At 34.9% G+C, this 20,410-nt stretch overlaps 4 protein-coding genes across 5 annotated transcripts; all 4 read right to left on the bottom strand.

Annotated features, from left to right (window-relative positions):
- Positions 1 to 1,079: 1,079 nt before the first annotated feature.
- Positions 1,080 to 1,851, bottom strand: LOC129320904 (auxin-responsive protein SAUR32-like). Its single transcript, XM_054966578.1, has one exon. It carries the CDS (start codon positions 1,784 to 1,786, stop codon positions 1,475 to 1,477), a length of 312 nt encoding a protein of 103 aa, XP_054822553.1. The 5' UTR covers positions 1,787 to 1,851; the 3' UTR covers positions 1,080 to 1,474.
- A 3,835-nt stretch (positions 1,852 to 5,686) lies between these two features.
- On the bottom strand, positions 5,687 to 7,329 carry LOC129319910 (aspartic proteinase nepenthesin-1-like). Its single transcript, XM_054965019.1, has one exon. The coding sequence runs from the start codon at positions 7,189 to 7,191 to the stop codon at positions 5,860 to 5,862; it is 1,332 nt and encodes a 443-aa protein (XP_054820994.1). The 5' UTR covers positions 7,192 to 7,329; the 3' UTR covers positions 5,687 to 5,859.
- A 2,952-nt stretch (positions 7,330 to 10,281) lies between these two features.
- LOC129320606 (uncharacterized protein At1g10890-like) lies at positions 10,282 to 12,641 on the bottom strand. Its single transcript, XM_054966133.1, has 4 exons — positions 12,432 to 12,641; positions 11,975 to 12,163; positions 10,936 to 11,155; positions 10,282 to 10,677 (listed from the first exon to the last, which is right to left on the bottom strand). Exons 1-4 carry the CDS (start codon positions 12,560 to 12,562, stop codon positions 10,423 to 10,425), a joined length of 795 nt encoding a protein of 264 aa, XP_054822108.1. The 5' UTR covers positions 12,563 to 12,641; the 3' UTR covers positions 10,282 to 10,422.
- A 3,274-nt stretch (positions 12,642 to 15,915) lies between these two features.
- Positions 15,916 to 19,604, bottom strand: LOC129319790 (probable LRR receptor-like serine/threonine-protein kinase At5g63710). Of its 2 annotated transcripts, none has more exons than XM_054964852.1 (11): positions 19,486 to 19,604; positions 19,034 to 19,283; positions 18,814 to 18,885; positions 18,380 to 18,523; positions 18,188 to 18,259; positions 18,007 to 18,072; positions 17,832 to 17,902; positions 17,606 to 17,749; positions 17,125 to 17,466; positions 16,627 to 17,021; positions 15,916 to 16,538 (listed from the first exon to the last, which is right to left on the bottom strand). In XM_054964852.1, exons 1-11 carry the CDS (start codon positions 19,496 to 19,498, stop codon positions 16,227 to 16,229), a joined length of 1,881 nt encoding a protein of 626 aa, XP_054820827.1. In that variant the 5' UTR covers positions 19,499 to 19,604; the 3' UTR covers positions 15,916 to 16,226. The 2 variants fall into 2 exon arrangements, with proteins under 2 accessions (XP_054820827.1, XP_054820828.1); XM_054964853.1 differs by lacking the exon at positions 19,486 to 19,604 and adding an exon at positions 19,359 to 19,394.
- Between the last annotated feature and the right edge of the window lie 806 nt (positions 19,605 to 20,410).

The raw sequence follows: 20,410 nt of genomic DNA, 5'->3' as shown, positions 1-20,410 counted from the left end.
TTGACTCTGATATTGTGGTAATCATTATACAATGATTACAAGATACGTTGCCTGTGCTTGTGTATATTTGGTAATCATGATGTATATATTTTAAATAATAAATCGTGATATGTTTTAGATCTTGTAACCCAAAGTACGGATTCTTGGGTTTGCTCGGTGATGATCACGATGATAAACAGACAGACAAACTTGGGTGCGGAATTATGCAAGCTCCTTTGCTCCGGATTATATTCAAAGCAATGCTGCTGCTGACATTTCGGGCCTAGCCCAAAATCACATCACAGGTCCCCTTGATATCCAATGGGCCGAGCCCAAAACTTTGTACTTGACATTGCAGCACCGTGTTGAAAGCACTCGCTGTTTAGATAGCAGTAAGCTTTTATGCATCTAAACTAAATTGTGATACCCCGGGGGAGAAAAGAGTTGGGGGGGGGGGGTTGGAATGGAAGTGGGATCACAAACTTGTTTTCTTGATTTTGAAGTTAAAGAAGCACAGAAAATCTTACGGTTGTTCAGTTACTACAGGGAAAACGAAGGTTTTTTTTCCTCCTTCGCCGTCAACGCATGCATATAAATATAGATTAGAATTAAATCAGTACATTGATCTAACTTCTTCTCTGCATGTAATGGCATATATCGGATTGAATAATAGACACCCAATCCCTCGCGTTCATAACCTTGCACTACCTTTTGTGTAGTTAGAGAAAGAGAAAGCTTGCCAGAGCGAATATTCAATTTCAATTGTGTAAAAATATATATGTATATATATACACTAATAATTATCAGTTTCTAATTAGGACAATCTCAGAAATAAAATTTCCCACTCCTCTGACATAAAATCAATATAATTTTAGTTGAACAATGAAAAAGAAAAAGAAAAAGAGGAAGGGAAACAGATCGTATTAATTTAAAAAGACATCAAAATTGTCAAAAACTGTAGATAAAATCTGATGAATTTGGCGAGTCATTGTCTGTGTCTTTCGGGGGAATAAAGAGCCGTGGCACAGGCACGATACATGAAGATGTATAAAATTTTCGGAAAAAGTGAAAAAGGAACAGTACGTGGAGGCGTGTTTGGATAATGAGCAAACCCTTAACGATGGGATGCAATTAAATTGAACTTTAAATTGCGTTACGCTCTTGATTCTTGAATCCCTCCGATCCCAATACTCCGATCGACTTTCCATACACGCTTGTAACTCAACGCACTCAGTCTCATTCTCTAACCATTAATTTATACATTGCAGATTCAATTTCCAAATTGGATTAGACCATTCCATAGCGGACAGAATACACGAACTAACACGCTAAACAGACACTTGTTCTGCTTGTTGCAAATTGGTTTTGGAAGCAGAGAGCATCAATCACGGCTCTAATGCAGCCTTCCTAAAGTACAGAGCATCATCCCTTAAAAAAAGTCGCTCTTTTCCTGGTTAATTATTAACAAATAACAAGAAGAAGGAAGAAGGAGGGATTAACAAGAGTGGAAAGACAAAGCGTGGGAGAGGTGGTGGTGGTGGTTGTGATGGTGGTGGTGATGGAAGTGGCGGTGGGTTGGAGCGGACTCTTTCTCGATCCGCCACCGGAGATGGAGGAAGTCGTCGATGGAGCAGGGAAGCCTGAGGGGGCCGTCGGTGTGGTAGCCGTAGACCTCGTGAGCCCTGTCGAGAAGGCGGACGACGAGAGGATGATAAAGATAAGAAATAGGGATGACGAATCTCTGGGGAATGCCATCTTCGTCGGCCAGACCCACCTGAACAGCAAGCCAACCTTTCTTCACCTTCATCTTCTGTTTTACTGGCAGAACTGAATCCGACGGGGAGAGAGATTCCGATTCTGCTGGTGAGGCGAAGGATTGGTTGGTTATATAATACCAGACCCGGCAGGACGGTGACACCCTCCTCTTTTTTTTTTTTTTTTGTTTAACTTTCTGTAGTTAATGATTGGGCTCCATGCACAATTAATAAAACGATGAAAATAAAATAAAACGAGTGCCCGACACCTGCAAATTTTGAGAATTACATTTATATTTTATACGAGTAAATATCATCCTTTTCCTTTCATTTTATTTTACATTTCATAATTTTATTTCATAAGTTAAAAGAAAATGAAATAGGTCTTTTTTTTTTTTTGGGAGTGGACGGCTTGGTGGGAGTGGACGGGGACAGATATGGAATATAAGAATGAAAAAGAGAGAATAAAATGGATGGACGAGCGTGCACTGCCCCGTCTACAGTGACTTCCATGTTTTGACTGGTCAACACCAAACAACGGTCCCGAGTCTAATCTCTATCTTTCTCTGTGCGTTTTTTTCTCCTCAAAATTATCTGAATAAGTTAAATTTGAATATTGTTCCACTCCATTTAAAATATTTTGTTTCAAGAACATTTTGGTTTTTTTTTTTAATGCTGGGCTCTCGACCGAGTTTATTTGTGTTTGAGATATTCCATGACACGGTCCCAAGTTTTTTTCACCGTCACCTTTCTGGCTCAAAAATAGGCAGGCAAAAATTAAGAGGTCCATTCCTTATTGTTAGCTTAGTTTTACTATTAATTATAAATCATAAAATATTACCTATATACTAATAAATAAGGCTTCAGTCCTCTAGTCCTCTTTGACTTAGTCTGACCCCCAAAAGCCTGATTTTATCTAGTCTTGTTAAAAATTAGTTTTTTAAAATTGAAAAGATTAAAAAAATCATATTATTTTTTAAGGTTAGACTGGACAGAAGACTAAGCATTTAGACTATTTAATCCATTCTAATCCTATTAAATTTATTTAATATAATTATAATTAATTTATTAATTATTTATAATACTAAGTTAAGACTATTAATAATTTAATAAGTCTGATTTCTCGAACGATCGCACACTCAAATTAATAATTTAATAATTTGGATTGCTTGAATTGTAATTAAAATATTTTTTTTTCTTGTTGTTGTAAATCATAATAAATTTATTATGATTATAAGTATTTTTATTATTTTAATTGATTTTATTAGGTTAAAATAAATTATTGACTCTCATAGAAAAACAAAGTAAATGAGTGTGGACTAATAAAATTACTCTTTTAATTTTAAAAATCAAACCCAATCTTATTAATTGTCAGGTTATTATTGAACCAAATAGAATTATTGAGTTATTTAATCTAATTCTTTTCATAAAAAAATTAAATTTTGGAGTTCCATCTAATCCTTCGTACAGTCATAGACGCCAATCCGTTCCTGTGCGTACAGCATACATCTTCAATATGATTAGCCTTTTCGGATTGGAAAATTCATGAGTGGTGACGGGTTCCAGGTATTAATTAATTAATTAAATAGGAGTAAATTACAATCACAATTATAATCCGACAAATTGGATGATGACCGCGATAAGCACAGAACACATAATTAATGAAGGAGGAGCGGCGGGGAGTCCGAGTCAGCACCTTCTAGACTCTCCATTTTCTTGCAAAAGTGAATCAAGATGAAGATACAATTAATTAATCCTTGATTCGCGAAAATCCAAACCACAACGCTTCACCACAAAATATTCCGTTTATGCAGCGTTGTACGCGTCTAAGTTTGTACGGTTGTCCGGCCGCTTCGTCTCCATCACTGTCGCTGCGTGTCTGCCGCGGTTATTAATCACACAGTAAAGAAAGATTTATTTACATAAATAAATATGTTTAAGAGGAGAAATTCTTAGCATTTAATAAAATTATATTAATTCAATTAATAAAATCTTATTTTTCATAAAAAATTAAATAAAATTTTATGTGTCATTCTCTTTAATGATTTTATTTTTATAATAAAATATTTATTTAATTTCTTATCTTTTTTTTTACCATTAATATCATAATCAATTTATATTTAATATTATTTAAATATTATATTTTCATTTGATGAATCATAAAATGACGTGATGTATTTTCATTTGAAAGAATATATATATACGAGTGATGAAGACAAAAGAATTGAATGGAAAACTGTTGATTGGAACGGGTCGTAATTTAAGGGAGTCCAGGTGGATGGCGGAGCGAGAAGGTCGGCGGAGCGAGCAGGTCGGCGGAGAAGTGATCAAATCCTCCTCTCCTTGTATCACTACGCATGCTAATGATATGTCGCCATATTTTTTTTTTTACTTCTCTTTTTATATTTATAATGTAAATAAAATATTTATTTTAATTTTATTTATAAAATATTTTAATAATAATTATGTTCATTTTTATCATTTTGCTTTTATTAAATATTAAAGTATTTTATTTTAAAACAATTATATTTAATAAAGATGAAGTTAAAAATTTATTAAACTTTTAAATAAAGTTAATGAGGTTTAATGTTTCCCTTAACTTCAATAAAAATGTTTAAAGTGACTTACAAATAGAGTTAGATAAAATATTTATCACTAACTCCAAAATTAGTTAATTTTGTTGTCCAAATTATAATATAATAAATCATTTATAATGAGAGTTTAGCAGACAACAAACGGATCCAGATATTCTCTCTTCATTCTCTCCGTGCCTCTTTTTTCATCTGATATTTGCCGTTCACCCACTACTTACTTGATCCAATGGTTCTTGTTTTGATAAGGCAAAAGTTTAACTTCTAATGCGTTTCATTCCTGTCTGTGATGAAGATGAGTGATGCCAACACCAAGAGTTCCAAGATAGACTAGCGATTATAGAACCGCGTCCATCATCATCATCTCCAATACAAAACGGTCGCATCCATCTCCTAAAACTCAATCTTGGCTTGTGGTTGGTGAGAGGCGTCGAAAACAATGATTAAAGAAACATTAATCTCATTCTTCAACAAGGAACGACTACACCCATCTCCTCCTCCGACATGGAACAGCAACATTTATCTCCTTCTAGACACACAATTGTGGCCTCAGGTTGTGCAAGAAAGCGACAATGAGAAAGTTTTATTGTTGATAGGTATTGCGTTTTATTTAATTAATTAATCCTCAAAGGAATTTCTTCAATGCAACAAAACATCCCTTACAAAACAAATTATGCATTTCACTTAATTAATCCTCATATACAGCAAAGCAAGAACCGTAAAATCAAGTGAGTGGTGTATGGATGATAGAAATCACGTAGAGAAAAAGGCATACAGAGAATGTAGAAAGAGAATCATTACATAAGAAAACACACAAATGTTAATTCTCCCTCACTAGTGTATCGGGACGGGGGGATGATGAATGGTAGGGTAGGAGCTAGACACCGCCCATACGTTCACCGTTCAAAAGAGACGCCCGCGACAATTGAAACATGAATATGTATGGCCACGTGATCAATTCATCAAAATAGATTTTTTTTTAATATCAAAATAGATTTTTGTTATTATTGCATCGTGTAAGAATTTGACTTTTCTCAGACACACGCAACCAACACTCCAAAAACAGACTTTTTTATTTCCATCTCCATGTTATAGTCGCTGTATAAATCGGGCCCATAACCTTTACGAGCCTCGGGAACATGGGCCTGCTTCTTGGGGAGCAGAAAAGACTTGAAAGATAACTGAAGGAGGGAAAATAAAACACTCATGCAATCAAGCTTAGACCTTTCTTCTTCATTTGCTTAGAAAAGCAAACCCAAGGGTTGGTGAGAGACGTTGAGCAACCGTTTTCCAACAAGCAACACTGTAACAGTTATAGACACATATATAGACGTAGTACAAGATTTGAATCATCAACCTATCTAAAAATAAAGCATCCTTGGCTTTCAAGTCACAGATGAATCATGTCTCATGCAATCAATTATTAACACCAACAATGAAAATAATAAAAAAGTTGATAACTCAGTGAAATGACAATGTCTGCTAGACATGATCGAGGAACCATAACAGTACAGCAATGAAGACACCCATGTGTCTCACAACTGATCACATTGTGTGGGTACAAACGAAATGGTTTTCTTATCGAGATCATGATTCACCAGTATGTTCTGCTGCTGAACGTTACCGAATATGGACATTCCGCTAGAAGCTCCCATGGCCAAACACGCCAATCCCATATCCGAATCTGCAATCATGTAATTCTCAGAAGGCAGCTCCAAATCTGCACCTCTGAAATGGAATATTAGCTTTGGAACTTCCACTTGGTTTGCCCCGGACGGTAAGGAGAAACAAAGGTCCAGCCCAGCGGATCCTGATTTGTCCACCGAAAGACTCATCTGAGAAGTAAACTCTTTCTTGAGTGCGTTGAAAGCACTCTCTTCGATGTAAGTGATGGTAGTGCCAGAGTCTATGATTACCCCTCCACTTCCATCATCTCCCATCTCAAAAGTTGTTTTCTCGATGGACAATCGAGTGTCTCCCACGGTAATGCCTTCAAGAGGAAGGTAGTAAAAAGATGGCTGTGATGGGTTCGTCATCAACGGTACAGTCAGTGCCTTTTGTGTTGCATTCACACTTGCCAACGACCCCAGAAATAGAGTACTGGTTTTGGAGTCATCATCCATGGAAGTCAAACAATACGAGAACCTTGGTTGCTTTAACTGGGAAACCAAAGACAAGGGCCCACGTCCCAGCCCTACCAGGCCTGAAGCCTGCTCGAACCCATCTCCTTCATTGTCTTCTCCGCAACCAAACCCGATATTGTGAACTGAAACTTGATTACCAGAGTCACCAAATGTGAAAGTCTCAGAGGCTAAAACACCTTGTGTCATGGAATAGTCACCGTATGTGTAAATATATTGGCAACCATCACTGCAAGTAGAGGAAGGTAGCGAACTACAGAGTTTGCTGTCACAGGAGACCTTAGAGTAAGAAGATGACTTGGCGGGATCAAAGATGGGTGTGGGCTGCTTGTAACATTGTGAGCAAGGCTTGCATTGTGTCCATACGAGATCGCTGCCTGTGTCCAAAACTGCAGGGAAGGCTTCTGGGGGTGTACCTATTGATAACTGCATCAAATACTCACCATTTCCAGCATGAATTGGAGTTTCTAGTTGTGAATCAGGGGATGAAGCTGCCAAAACCATTGCTTTTAACTTCTGCAATCTCTGGTTGCCACGTTTGACTCCTTTCTGGACAAGCTCGAACTTGGTCAAGTTCTTCCCTGAATCGATGTGGTGGAGGGAGACCCGGACTGTCTGATGCTGCTTCAGAACTTTTCTGGATGTTGAACATGTTGGATCAATAAAAAGAATTGCTATTATTAGGGACACTAGAAGGAGAGATGCTAGAGACTGCAGGGTAGCCATGAGAAGAAGACTGAGAGCGGATTATGATGAGCAAGAAAAGACGAATTCTCGAGTGAATTTAAGTTTGAGGACGGATGGAGGTTGAGATGTCAGGAAACATGAGAGTGGGTTGGTGAATATAGCAACGTTATGACAACAAGGCTTCAGTTCTTGGATCTCTTTAATTAATATATAGTTCTCTCCGGTCATGGTATTGTTGAGCTAATCTAACAAGAATATACCTAAACGTGGCTGATCAATCCAAGAGAAATTGTGAAAAGTGATGATTGTAATTATTGTGGACGGTATTTTACTATGTATGCACTTGTTAAAGCTTACGAAGCTGTAATGAAGATTGCATAACAGTAACAAAAGAGATAAGACATGGATATACAGCCGAGAGTAGGCTATCTATTACTCTATCCTTTTCTTATCCCTGTTTTACTTCTCCTCCTTCGCACAGTTTCGTTCAAAACAAGGTAAATTATCCTAGAGACGAGGACATCTGAGATTGGATATATTGGCTGAACAAACTGGTTTACTCATTGGTCGTAAGTGAGGATCAAGGGTTTGAGGATCAAGGGTTTTAGTTTAATTGTTTCAATTCCACGCATCTGATAGGGAAAAAGTAGGTTGATGATCCTTTTTCTGGTTTGGTGAATGGTGAGACGGTATAAAGATTTTCGTGTCAATCTGTCTGACGAGACTTGCAATTGTCAAACTTGTGACTATGCAATGCTGTTATTATATATGTGTGATTTTGTCTGTTACATATATGCATGTGAACTTATGCTTAATTTCTATAACTTAAGCAAAAACTTGAGGAGCAGTTATGCTCAACCACGTATTAAAGAGGTTGGAAGACAAAAGATTTTTTTTGGGGATGTATTCAATAATTGACATCCATTGTACCCAAAAGAATGATCAAATTAGAATGAAATTGAGATTTGGTTGCTATTATTGAGTAATCTGAGATTGGGTCAAATTGATATATGTTTAAACATATAATTATTTCTACAGGGAAATTTTTTATTCTTTCAGAAGTCACACAATGATTTTTCATCCAAGTTTTAAGCTTTACATATATGCTTGTAGCACTAGTTCCCTCGAAGTTTTTCTTGTTTGTCAATAACAGAATCTGATTTTTCCAGACTGGGCTTGTGAATGTAGGCTTACCTAATTCACCTATAATATAATATCTAATTTAAATTATTAGAGTTTTCACCTTAAATTATATTCTTTATCTTCGTCTCGTCATGTTATTGTTCATAAAAAAACAAAAAAAACTCAAATGTTGCGTGCTCTAAAGTCAGTACTGCCATTGACAAAAACCCTAGTCTTCAGAAATGATCCAGAGTTTGTTTTTTAGTTTGTATCTGTTACACTGTCTGGGGTACAGAAAGATGAACCTGTTTAAAATTTTGGAAAAGCGTTTGAAATAACATAATAAAAAGAAAAAGGCAAAATGGCCTCAGAGGCATATGGTTTGAGTAAAGTTATGTGCTACTCGATTCCATGAAATAAGGATATGACTGATGATGTTGCCTGCCATCTCTATGTCAAGTTTGGTGGAGCATCAAACTGTAAAATGTCGGGAAAATCGCATTTAGACTTAGAAGTGAAATAAATACATTGCAAGGCCTTTCACTTATGAAATAATTATCCAGACCCGCGCTCTTTGCAAATAAAATTTTTATTGAAAAGACGAAAATACTCCTGATTTTTAAATAAATGTTCGCATGTTCAGACATCCACTCATTCGTAAGTGGAAATTCCCACATTCATAACAACAAATTCACATATTCACAATTACAAATTCACATATTCACAACTACAATTTTACATATTTACAACTATATGATCACACATTCATAAGTTTAAGTTCACAATTAACAAATATGTGAATCTATATTTATGAATTAATGAACTTCTGATAGTAAATATATGAACATATAATTGTTTTAGTGGCATTTTTGTCTTTTTGGTGAAAATCTTATTTGCAGAGAGGGCCTTGGCCTAGACAATTATTTCAAAATTAAAAAGGCTTACAGTGTAATCATTTCGCTTATGAGGATCATAAGTGCGATTCTCCCTAAAATCTATGAATTCATCATTAGGAGATTCATATTGCATCGAAAAATAGGGGGATCCTGTGGGCCAAAAAACTTCTTTGTTAAGAATTCATGATGTATTTTTTTTCTTCATTTTCTCCATTGAAGTTCCATGCTTTGTGATTTCTTTTTAAATAATTTATACAGATATCTTCAATTTTTTTTAAAAAATATTCTTCTATTCTATTTTCAAAATATTTTATTTCAATCAAAATGCACCTGCTTTAGTTTACGTTTGACCCTTTCGAATTATAATAATTTCTATCATTTTAAACATATATTTTTTAAATGAAGAACATTTCAGTTAAAATACAGAATTAGACTAAACTGAATATTTATAATTTTAACAAAACTCAAGAATTGTGTTATTTACATTTTTTTTTTTTTGGATTACGTTCGTCAACTTGTATTTGTCTGGCTGAGCCGCTGAGGCCTTTCAGTTACCGTGATGCCTAACTCCCCCCAAGTCTACTCCAGTTTAAGAAATAACCCATCTGCCCAAAGGGAAGGGGTCAGTCAAGGGGGCGAAAAACAACAATGCTAAACATCTTTTCTTAAGATCTATTTAGTTGGAAGAAAATGAAGGGGAAAGACTTTAATGAGTTTGATTATAAAAAATTAGAGAAATGATATTAAAAAAATTGAATTAATTTTTCCTGCTCTTAATTTACATATTCTCTTGATTCAAATTTCCAACCCAACAGGGGTTATACAGTAAGGGCTGGTTCTCCAGTCACAGTCGTTTTCTTTTCGGCTCTACGTTTCCATTAACTTGGCTCTTTCGTCCTCGCTGCTACTTTGCACCAGCAAATTTGGGGTGATTCTCTAACTACGCTACTCTTGTCACGTTCGCAGTTCATCGCACACCGAAAGTACCGTTTCGACCATTGCAAAACCAACATGGGGCTGTAATCTTTGAAACCAGCAACCAAAAATCCAAACCAGGACAAGTCGTCTTGTCATGTGATTCAAAATTACGCAATAAACTACAGCAGATGGATTCACTGCAGGAAAACTCATTTCTAATTTGAAGCCATTTCTTTGAGGTAATAGACCACAAGATCGAAATCTTCCATGATACAAGGTTTCTGTCAATGGTACACTGATACAAGTAGAGGTGCCAATGACACCAGACTTGTAGTTAAAAACCAAAAGACTTTGGCCTGGCCTTATTCTTACCCAAAGAATTCATGCGATTGGCATATTCTTCCTCCTCTTCAAGTTTCTTTCTCCGAGCAGCCTCTTCTTTCTGTCTCTGAATCATCTCTAATTCCCTTTGACGTTCTTCCTCCTTCCTTTGCAGCTCTATGGCTTCTCTTCTCTGAGCCTCTTCAACTCTCCTTCTATTTTCCTCAAGCATCATATCCAGTTCTTCTCTCTCTTTACGAGCTTGTTCCTGTAAAGCAACATAATGACATTATAACAGTCGAGTGGCAAGTGATTTTCCAGAGAATACAATAATCATGCCAAATTGTATTATGATCCTCTAAGGTATCCCAGGGCTCAGGCTACATTATTATGTATCATTTGTCTATGTCCGGTTTATAAAATGCAGCAATTATGACACTTGATGTTGCAAGGCTATGCAATATGCAGTATCAATAGCCTGCCTCAGCTTTCTCTTTTGAAAAAAAGTTCAAGTTAGCATACTTACTTCTTTCCTTCTAGCCTCACTGAGAGCATCTTCCTTTTCTTTTTCAAGTTGAGCTTCGACATCATCAAACAATTTTTTCACACCCTCTGCTATGCGCCTTTCTATTTCTAACTTCACTTCCTCTGAACTTAGCTTCTCCTCAACATTTTTCCGTATTGCTTCTTCCAGTCTCAGTGCAGTTTCCTCTTCCAATAATTTCAATTCTTCCTCATGTTGACGCCTGTTAGAAAAGCGCAAATGTTCAAGAAGATATGTGGTTGCCGATGAAAAATAAAGGGCTAGAAGCAAGTCATAATTACATCAGCTGCCTAATCCTAGATGACAATGGGAAAACACGATAGGAATAGATTAATACTTCATTTTCATACTTAATTTCCAGTTTCCAATCCAGGTCATTCCATTAACATGGAAAAGATGAGCTTACGCTTATAAGGCATACCTCTTAACAAGTTCCTGATCCACACATATGAAGTTTCTTATGGAACAGTAGATAAACTTCCCACCAATTGTTCATCATATATAACATACAAGTTGAACTATGCAGTAGCTTCCTTCAGAAAAGCCAGTAGAGAAGAATTTAAGCTGTTGCATTTTCAAAGTGAATCTCATATCTGGCACAAGCAAAGATGGGAGTTGATTCAGACACCTCTAGCTATAAACATGTTATCTTCAAAGTTCAACTTATAAGCCAATAATCTGATGAATCCTTACAAACGGCAAGAATTTGCCTAAGTAGTATACATAATTCCTCGCATCAATTTTTTTTTTTTTTATGTAATTGACCAGCCAGTATAGCTTTTTGTGTTAATCAGCCACATACATGATATTGATAATTAAACGCAGTTCACGCTTTATAAATTCAATGTACCAGGCTCAAGCACGGCTTCTATAAAAGATTCTTGCCTAAGATGAACATGTATGCCTTTCATTAACCAAACTTATTCTGAGTAAATAAATTAAAATCTCATAGACATGATAAGTATCCGAGTGTTCTGTGAAGAGAAATCACAAAAAATGGCGCAAGAATCAAAATCTTTACCTTTTCTTTTCTTCTTCCTCTTTTTTAAGTTTATCAGAGGTAGCTTTATTATCATTTGAAACAGGGCTAGAACTACGAGATTTAGGTAATGGAGACAATGAGGAGCTCCTACTTTTGTGTCTCCTACGATGCCTAGGAGCTGGAGACCGTGTTCTTCTACGCTTATGACTTGGGGAGCGACTTCTTCGCCTGAAATCAAACAGCAGATCCAGACCCCGCTTCAAAATTACAGCATAACCAAGAATTTCCAAAATCCATACAAATGCCAACACAGGGCAGAAGTTTCAAACACGAATCCATCTCTCCGGAATAATAAAAGTCAATTTCTTATATGATGCGAAGAACAAGGACACCACTTGAATTAAAGGAGAGTAAAAAATCCAATCAATGTAGCAAAACAAAGGTCGAGGCTTTAAAGAAAACTTGGACGAGGAGTAGACAGAGACAGAAAGAAGACCAGGTGCGGGTAGAATTGGAATAGGGTGAGCGGCTTCGATCCCTTCGGCTTCTGCGGCCGTGACGATGACCCACAGGGGACGGAGAATATCTCCTCCTGTACGACGGAGAGCGCGACTGGCTTCGAGGCATCGATTTCGCCGCCGACGATGACAAGCTACACACAACCAAAAACCCTACTGTGAGTGCCACCACCTTTGGCTGCCGAGGGCTATAGACAGACAGACACTGCTTCACAGTCTCCCAGTCTCTTTAAAAAAAAAAAAAAAAAACAGCCAAAGTAAGGAAAAATTATTGTATAATATCAATTTACAATATTAATATAATAAAAAAATTTAGGGTAAAGTATGTAACATCCCAATATAAATTTTAATAGTTAATTTAGGTTAATAGAAATTTAAAAAAAAAATAATTTTTAAAAAAAAAAATTAAAAAAAATAATATTATTAAATTATTATTATAATAAAAAAAAGTGTAAAAACAAGAAAGAAAGGAAGAAAACGTGAACGTAGCCGCCGTCTCAACAGTAAAATATAATAATAATAAAAAAAAGAAGAAGAAGAGAGAGAAAATAATTAAAAAAAATGTGAGACCCACTGAATTTTTATAAAAACTCACCTTCCTTCATTTCCTCATTCATTCCTGCGCGCGAGTTGAGGCGGAGAAAACGCGAGTCACCGGTGCAAAATATCTAAATTTTTAAGGTAAGAGTTTTTAATAGGATATTTAGGGTGTGATTTTAAGCTTTTCAAGACTAAGTAAGTGTTCTAAAATTTTTTCTTAGTCATCCTTTTTCTTTGGTTTCTGAGTTTGTAGTGGTAGAAAATTTAAGATCTAGAAGAGGGATGAATTTATGTTGAATAAATATGATTTTTGAGGTTGTCAGTAGTATAATAAATGTTCTACAGTATAAATTTATTGATGATCTTTGAATTTGTGGCTTATGGATCAAATTCTAGACTAGATCTGAAAATATATGTTGATTTATTGAGGTTTAGATGATTATTTGGGATGAGAAATGAATTATTATGGTTATAGGATTATGATTTTAAACTAGAGACTCAATTTTTAATTTTTGGGTATTTTAGGTACGAATTTATAAAATAAAAAGAAAATTTTGATAATAGAAATTAGTTTAAAATTTGATTTTTAGATTATCAATGTTTATTGATAATTAAAAGAGGAGTTAAAAATTTTACTTAATTGTATTAACTATAGATTTGTATTAAGATTGAAATTAGGAATTATATTATATTTTTAATTATATTATTAGAATTATTTTATTAGTTTCAAAAATTGAAACTAATATTTATAAATAATATGTTATTTGTAGATTGTATTACTGGTGAAGATTGTGGTGAGAGAGAAATTTTAAGGAATAATTTATTGAAAAAGCCACAAGGTAACCATGCTTTTAATTTGTGATTAGTGTTACTTCATGTTAATTGGGTGATTATTGAGAAAATTATGAATTTTGTAATATTGTATAATTGTGCAATATTATTATGAATTTGTTTGATTATTGTGGGAGGTGTTGGGAGACTTGCTATTATTATTGTATTTATGTGCCACGTGGTATGCCCCTATTGGAGCTCAATAGGTGGTTTGTAAGGGCTCGGGCTAATCTACCTTTGGCCGGGTAATTTAGCACCGAGTGAGGGCTACGGCTCGAGGTTAATGGAGGGATATAAGGATGGTTGTTTGTGTGTATTGTAATATTTCTTATATTTGTTGGAATTATATTATTTTTAATTCTCACTTAGTAAGCACACACTTAATTGTTTGTATACACTATCATAAATTGGCTTTGGTTACTGGGACTTTTGAGTCTCATTATGTGGTTAACAATTTTCAGGAGAAGAGCCACGAGTGATACGTGGAGGGGTTCCAGAGGCTTAGTGGTATAGATCCACTGTCTCTTTTGGGTATTTAATTTATGATTTATAATGTGTTATATTGCCAATACTAGGGCTTTTTGTTTATTGTCAATTATATGAATATATAAATGTAATCATGCCTTTCAAACTATTTCTATTTTTGGTACAATTTGGATGACTGTAATTTTAATATTTGGTTTACTTTGGATTGGTTAAAATGACATGATTATAAGGCCAAATAACTGGCTTGTGTTGAAAATTGACTAAATTACTTATTTTACTTGTTGGGAGTATAAGGATGGACAAATGTGATTTAGTTTACTTGTTGGGAGTATAAGGATGGACAAATGTGATTTAGCCTAATGACATTTGAGAGGTAAAAATTTATCTGAAATGTTATAGTGTGTGAGTTGAAGCCAATTATAAAATATTTTATATTGAAATTATTGATATAAAAATGTGTTGGGTGGCTGTAACCCAACTATGGTTGAGTTAAATTATTTTAAAAAAAAATTTGGTGTGTTATAAAGTACATTACTAGCAAACAATGCAATATATTAATTAAAATTTTTAATTAGATTCTATGCATTTAGCCAAGTAGTTGAGCGTTCTGTTCTGAGATTTTTAGAAGCTGTCCTAAAAGTATTTTGATTATTATTCGTTAAAATTTATATATTTTATATTTATACTTCAAATAAAATGTTATAACCTGGATTCATTTCAAAATTGTAAATATCTAAAACTCAAAAGCAGGTCAAAAATACAAAAGCGCTGGCTCCAATTTTGAAGAAGATAAGATATTTTTAAAAGAAATTTTTGTAGGTATAATCCATATTATATAATTAAAATAAAAAAATATTATAATTAATTTATTATATTTGTCAATAATATACAATTGTATATCAATGATAAGCATCTTATAAATTTTTAAATTTTTAATGATAAATATTTTATATACTAATGATAAACTTCTTACATATCAATAATAAATTTTTTGTATATCAATATGAATTGATTATATTTTTAAATTTTTCAAAATTTAATCCATATTTTTTGGATATAATTTTTTTTCGGCCAATAAGTCCATTTGTCCTTTTTAAAATTACAAAATTTTTATGTTTTAATTTAAAAAAAAACATAACTTTAGATCCTCATATTTGTTTAAATTTTATTATAGATCTTTATATCTTTTATTAATATTCTAAGTCCTTGTAATACTACACATAAAAGTACTTAAAATATTAAGAAAAAAAAGATAGGGATCTATAACAAAATTTAAACAAAGTATAAGAACTCAATATTATATTTTTTCATTTAGTTTTCACAAAATGTGAATAACCGAATATCCAATTTATATACAAATGAGTGGATTTTATTAAAAAGTTAGAGTTGTATATAAATTAAAATGAGTCAAATTGTATTTGACTTGTGAATACAATTCATGTCTTTTCCCTATGCATTTTACATTGATATTAATACAGATGATTTTAAATATGAAGATAAAAGTTATACCAAATTGAAGTATACGTAATATGTTTCGCAGCAGCGTTTTTTTTTAAATTGTGTTCAAACTAGATATCTTAGGGATATTTCAAGATAAATAGAAACCAGATTAAAATAGAAAGATTTTATCCATTCTTCAAGCGAAGACTAGCAATATTATCTCTCATGCAAAGTCCACATAAGGCACGTCCACAAAGAGTGTCGTCACTAGAAACTTGGCTTTGCCTCTAATATTCTACAACGGCTCATCTATGCCAAAAATAGAGGCTTGATACGGAAAAATCCCCCCCCTTCTATTTTTGTGGTTCATTGGATATCGAACACTGTCTATCACACCCTATTTATAAGGTACATGCGCACGTGCTTGAGTTAGAAGCACTTGTCTTTCAAAACAGTCCTGCAAGCCTTATCTATTTTTATCTTGCCCAGGAAAGCTGAATTGACTCTTGATCATGCGTGGATTCAACAGCCCAAGCAAATTGGTGAGCTAATAGTGACATTTCTCTACTGTTCATCTCTTCCATTTGCTCCCACTCAGCCCATCGCTCTGCCAAACCTTCTCCATTCAGCAAGTTCACCACCTCTGACATGCTTGGTCGATCCTCAGGTGAGCCTTGCGTGCAAAGCAATGCCACTTGAATACTCCTCTCTACTTCTTTTGCATCATAACTCTCCAAATTCTTGTCCACTATGTCCCTTATCCTCTTCTCTCTCAGCAGCTTCTTAATCTGCAGTGTTCAACACGAAAGGTTCATCGTCAGTAACAATAATAACCATTTATGTATGTCAAGATACAAGTGATGACAAGAAGCTTACATGATCTAGCAGAAGAACATCCTCCTCCTCTTCCAGTCGTGAGAAGTCAATTGCTCGCTGACCTGTCACGATTTCAAGAAGTGTTATGCCATATCCAAAGACGTCTGTTTTCCCTGATGATTTTCCTGTGGACAGGTATTCTGGGGCTATATGTCCCATTGTACCCCTTACTTGAGTGGTAACACTAGTCAGTCTTGTATCAACTAGCTTTGCTAGCCCAAAATCTCCCAGAACTGCTTCAAATTCATCGTCTAGTAGGATGTTTGCAGCCTTTAAATCACGGTGTATGATCTTAGGATTACATTGCTCGTGCAAATACTCTAATCCATGCGCTGTACCAAATGCAATACGTTTCCTCGTTGGCCAGTCCAGACCTTTCTCTTTAGGTTTCAAATCTAATGCGGCATTCAGAAAATAGTGTCAAGAATTTAACTCCAATCTTCGTTTAACATTACAGCAAGTCAAATTCCACTAGCGAAGAAAAAGTGGCTGTATTACCTCTCAAACGATATGCAACACTTAGATTTTCCATGAAAGGATATACAAGGATTCTTTCTGTTGAAGTTGTGCAGAACCCCATCAAACGCAGGAGATTTCTATGAACTGCAACGCTTATAAGTTGAACTTCTCTTTGGAATGCAGCCTCTCCGCCAGGATTATGATAATCAGCCAGGCGTTTCACTGCAATCCTTGTATTATCTGAGAGTACTCCTTTGTACACTTTTCCAAAGCCTCCTTGGCCAATCACGTTGCTTTCACTGAAATTTGTTGTTGCTAGATGAAGTTCTCGCAGAGAAAATCTTCTCAGTTGCCCAAATGAAATCTTGCTCTCATCTTCACCTGATCAAATGTTACTTTTCAAACGGGTTGTCCAGAAGTATGCAACAAGTATGACTCTGAACACTTCAAAATCATTCAAATTCCATTCAAAGCGATGGAGATAAATGAATAGAAGGAAGCAGGCATGATAGTAAAATACCTGAGACATCAACGAAAACATCATTTTTGTGTCTTTGAATGTAATGGCATACATATGAAAAGATGGCCCCTAAACACAGAATTCCAAATGCGCCACAACTTGCCAAACTTAAAGCCACAGCTACTTTTGATTTGTTAGTTGAGGCTGCAGGAAAATATAAACTTTAAGTTAAGTACCCTCCGGATGTCAAAAGCTATATGAGACAAAGGAAAAGTGAAAATAAAACCTGAAATAGCTGAATTAGAAACACAAGGCTGCTCCAAACTAGAGCCACAATGAAGGTCCGTATCTGAAAAGCTGAAAATGATAAAGTAACAAAAGACAAGCCGTTCTTTTCAGAATACAGCTATCCTAAGGAGATTCTAGAAAACTTGAGTATTTCAACTTAAAATAAATATTACCTGAAGATTGGAATTGAAAAGAGGTGCTTTGGGATGGATCCAGTTAAATTATTAAAAGAAAGATCCCTGTCAAAATAGAAATCACAGCGTATAGATGTACTATCATTCTGCGTGCAAATTCAGGGTAGGAGAAATCCCAAAAACTAGTAACCAAAAAATTTATCAGAATAGAAATTCTTACAATTCTGATAACCCACTAAGATTTTCAACAGAATCCGGTATGCGTCCAGACAAGTCATTCCCTCTCAATACCCTGAGTAACCATCGTCACTTGCAATCATATAATGGTTAACCTCTCAAAAGGCTTTCATATGATACTTAATTCTTATAAGGAGGGACAAGAGCATGCAAAAGATGGAAAGTGCATCCTTACAGAGTCCTCAGAGAGGAAAGTTGACCCCATGTCGACGGTATAGAACCATTGAAATTATTGTCAGCAAGATTTAGATATTGCAGGTGTGTGAAGCTGGCAATGTAATCAGGTAAGGAACCTGAAAGGCTATTGTTCTGCAATTCCCTGTGATAATTAATGTAGTTAATTAACCATTTAAGAAATGAGTATTTAGAAATTGAATTTTCAAGCTTGTAACAGAGGATGAGAATCTCAAGAAGTTGAAAAGGAAGTTCTTGTCAACCCATAGATCTTGATTTAAATTACTGGAAAATCTTCTTTATAGAGTTCTTATGAATTATTCTTTATACTACTAGCCTAAAAAATTACTCATGACAAACAACGTTTCTCTGATTAGCTGAACCAGCGCAGTAGCACTGTGGCAGTATAGCTGAACCTTACAAATGCCAACTTACAAGGTAATCAAGTATTTCAATTTGGTAATTGAAGGAGACAGCGTTCCAGTAAAGCCTTTTGAACCCAAGCTCCTGCATAGTTCAGTTGACAGACCAAATCACAAAAGAATTTAACAAATTAAACTTCCTACATAGGATACGTACATGGAAGAAAAACTAATATATCAGAAAAGAGGGTGGATGCAGATCTGTCCTTTCCTTTTAACATGGTTATACTTACAGAGATATGACATGTCCGTCTCTACATGTTACATGAGACCAACTAAAGCAAGGGCTCACAAGAAAACTATTCCAATCTGTCATTTGATGGTTGGAATCATTGAGAACCCTCAAAAAATCTAACAAAGCTTCACCTTCCACATCAGGACCAGTGGTTGCACAGCTGAGTCCTAAGATGGCCAAGAATACTAGCCACCTGGTCATTCGTTTTAGAGGAATATAAGCCTCTTTGATCTGGGAGGAATATTCACCTGGGAAAGTAAAAAAATATATGTATCATGCATAAAGAACCTCAAGAAATGATTTTCATCTTGGAAAGTTGATACCTGACATATTAACAAGAACGAGCTATCCACATCAATCACTGAATTGAAATATAGTTCTACTATTTCACAGAAAAAAGTAACCTTTGTGAGAAGATAAAGAGACACAAGAGGGAAGCAAGAAACTCACTGGCTGGAGACATGGGGGACTTACTGGAGCATGAACATTGATGGGAGAGAAGGAGGCGAAGGAGGAGACATTTATTATTGTCAAGAAGGAAACAGTCAAGACCAACTAAAGTGAGTGACATGGGCCCACTGGTCAATGGCCAATGCAATTAAGGACTAAAAATTGTAGAAAAAGAAAATGGCCAGTTTCTGCGTTGCCTAATGCTGAAAGAGTAGGGCAGGAGGGATGCTCGGTGGTGCTAGTGGTGGGAGACCAAAAAGAATCCCACTGAATTGAAAATGTGATTTTTTTTTTTTTTTATGTAGTTATTCGACTACATCATATTCAAGTGGTGCCGGGATTAATTAAGATGGTCTTCATAGAAAAAAATTTTATATTTAGACGGTCTCAAGATTTCGCATTGAAACAATCATATCCTTCCATTAGGATGAACACTTTTTGGCTTGGCTGAGACTCACATTTTTTATCATAAACAATGTAATAACTTTTATCTTTTTCTCAATATAATTCGATGAAAATATTCCGAAAGTGCTGAACTGTGGAAAGAAGCTTCCACTATGATCCAGTTTGGATTTATGTCTCCTTTCCTTGTGTCCCGACAACGCCTCTGCGAATTTCCCCAGATGTGCACACTTTTAAAAGGCGCCAAAAATTAGACCGCCACCACCAAAAGTATATGCCTCTTGCATATTAAAGTTTAATTTAATTATTTCATCAAAAAAGTTTAATTTAATTATAAAGTTATTATTTCATTTTTTATAAAAAAATATAAATCTCCAGTGAAAAATATACCAATATTTAATGTTTGATCATGCCTCAAATAAAATTATCTTCAATTCAAAGATACACATTGCAATAAAAAACATAAATTTACTTAGATATTTTTAATATAAGATATTTCTTCAATTTTGAAACATATGGCATT

The sequence above is a fragment of the Prosopis cineraria genome, unplaced genomic scaffold, assembly GCF_029017545.1.
Source record: "Prosopis cineraria cultivar Desert tree isolate PC_DT_omini unplaced genomic scaffold, ASM2901754v1 PC9, whole genome shotgun sequence".
NCBI lineage: Eukaryota > Viridiplantae > Streptophyta > Magnoliopsida > Fabales > Fabaceae > Prosopis > Prosopis cineraria.
The sequence above is the reverse complement of the archived record's forward strand: the minus strand, read 5'-3'. Positions and strand labels throughout refer to the sequence as shown.

Bases quoted from the DNA above. Each gene is read 5' to 3' on its own strand.
- LOC129320904 (XM_054966578.1), bottom strand. From the start codon at position 1,786: ATGAAGGTGAAGAAAGGTTGGCTTGCTGTTCAGGTGGGTCTGGCCGAC.
- LOC129319910 (XM_054965019.1), bottom strand. From the start codon at position 7,191: ATGGCTACCCTGCAGTCTCTAGCATCTCTCCTTCTAGTGTCCCTAATA.
- LOC129320606 (XM_054966133.1), bottom strand. From the start codon at position 12,562: ATGCCTCGAAGCCAGTCGCGCTCTCCGTCGTACAGGAGGAGATATTCT. The intron at 11,156-11,974 runs GTAAAGATTTTG...CTTTTCTAACAG, and splicing joins GAGGAAGAAGAAAAGAAAAG to GCGTCAACATGAGGAAGAAT. The intron at 10,678-10,935 runs GTAAGTATGCTA...GTTGCTTTACAG, and splicing joins GTGAGGCTAGAAGGAAAGAA to GAACAAGCTCGTAAAGAGAG.
- LOC129319790 (XM_054964852.1), bottom strand. The intron at 18,886-19,033 runs GTAAGTATAACC...TGAACTATGCAG, and splicing joins GACGGACATGTCATATCTCT to GAGCTTGGGTTCAAAAGGCT. The intron at 18,073-18,187 runs GTAAGAATTTCT...CTATTTTGACAG, and splicing joins CTTAGTGGGTTATCAGAATT to GGATCTTTCTTTTAATAATT.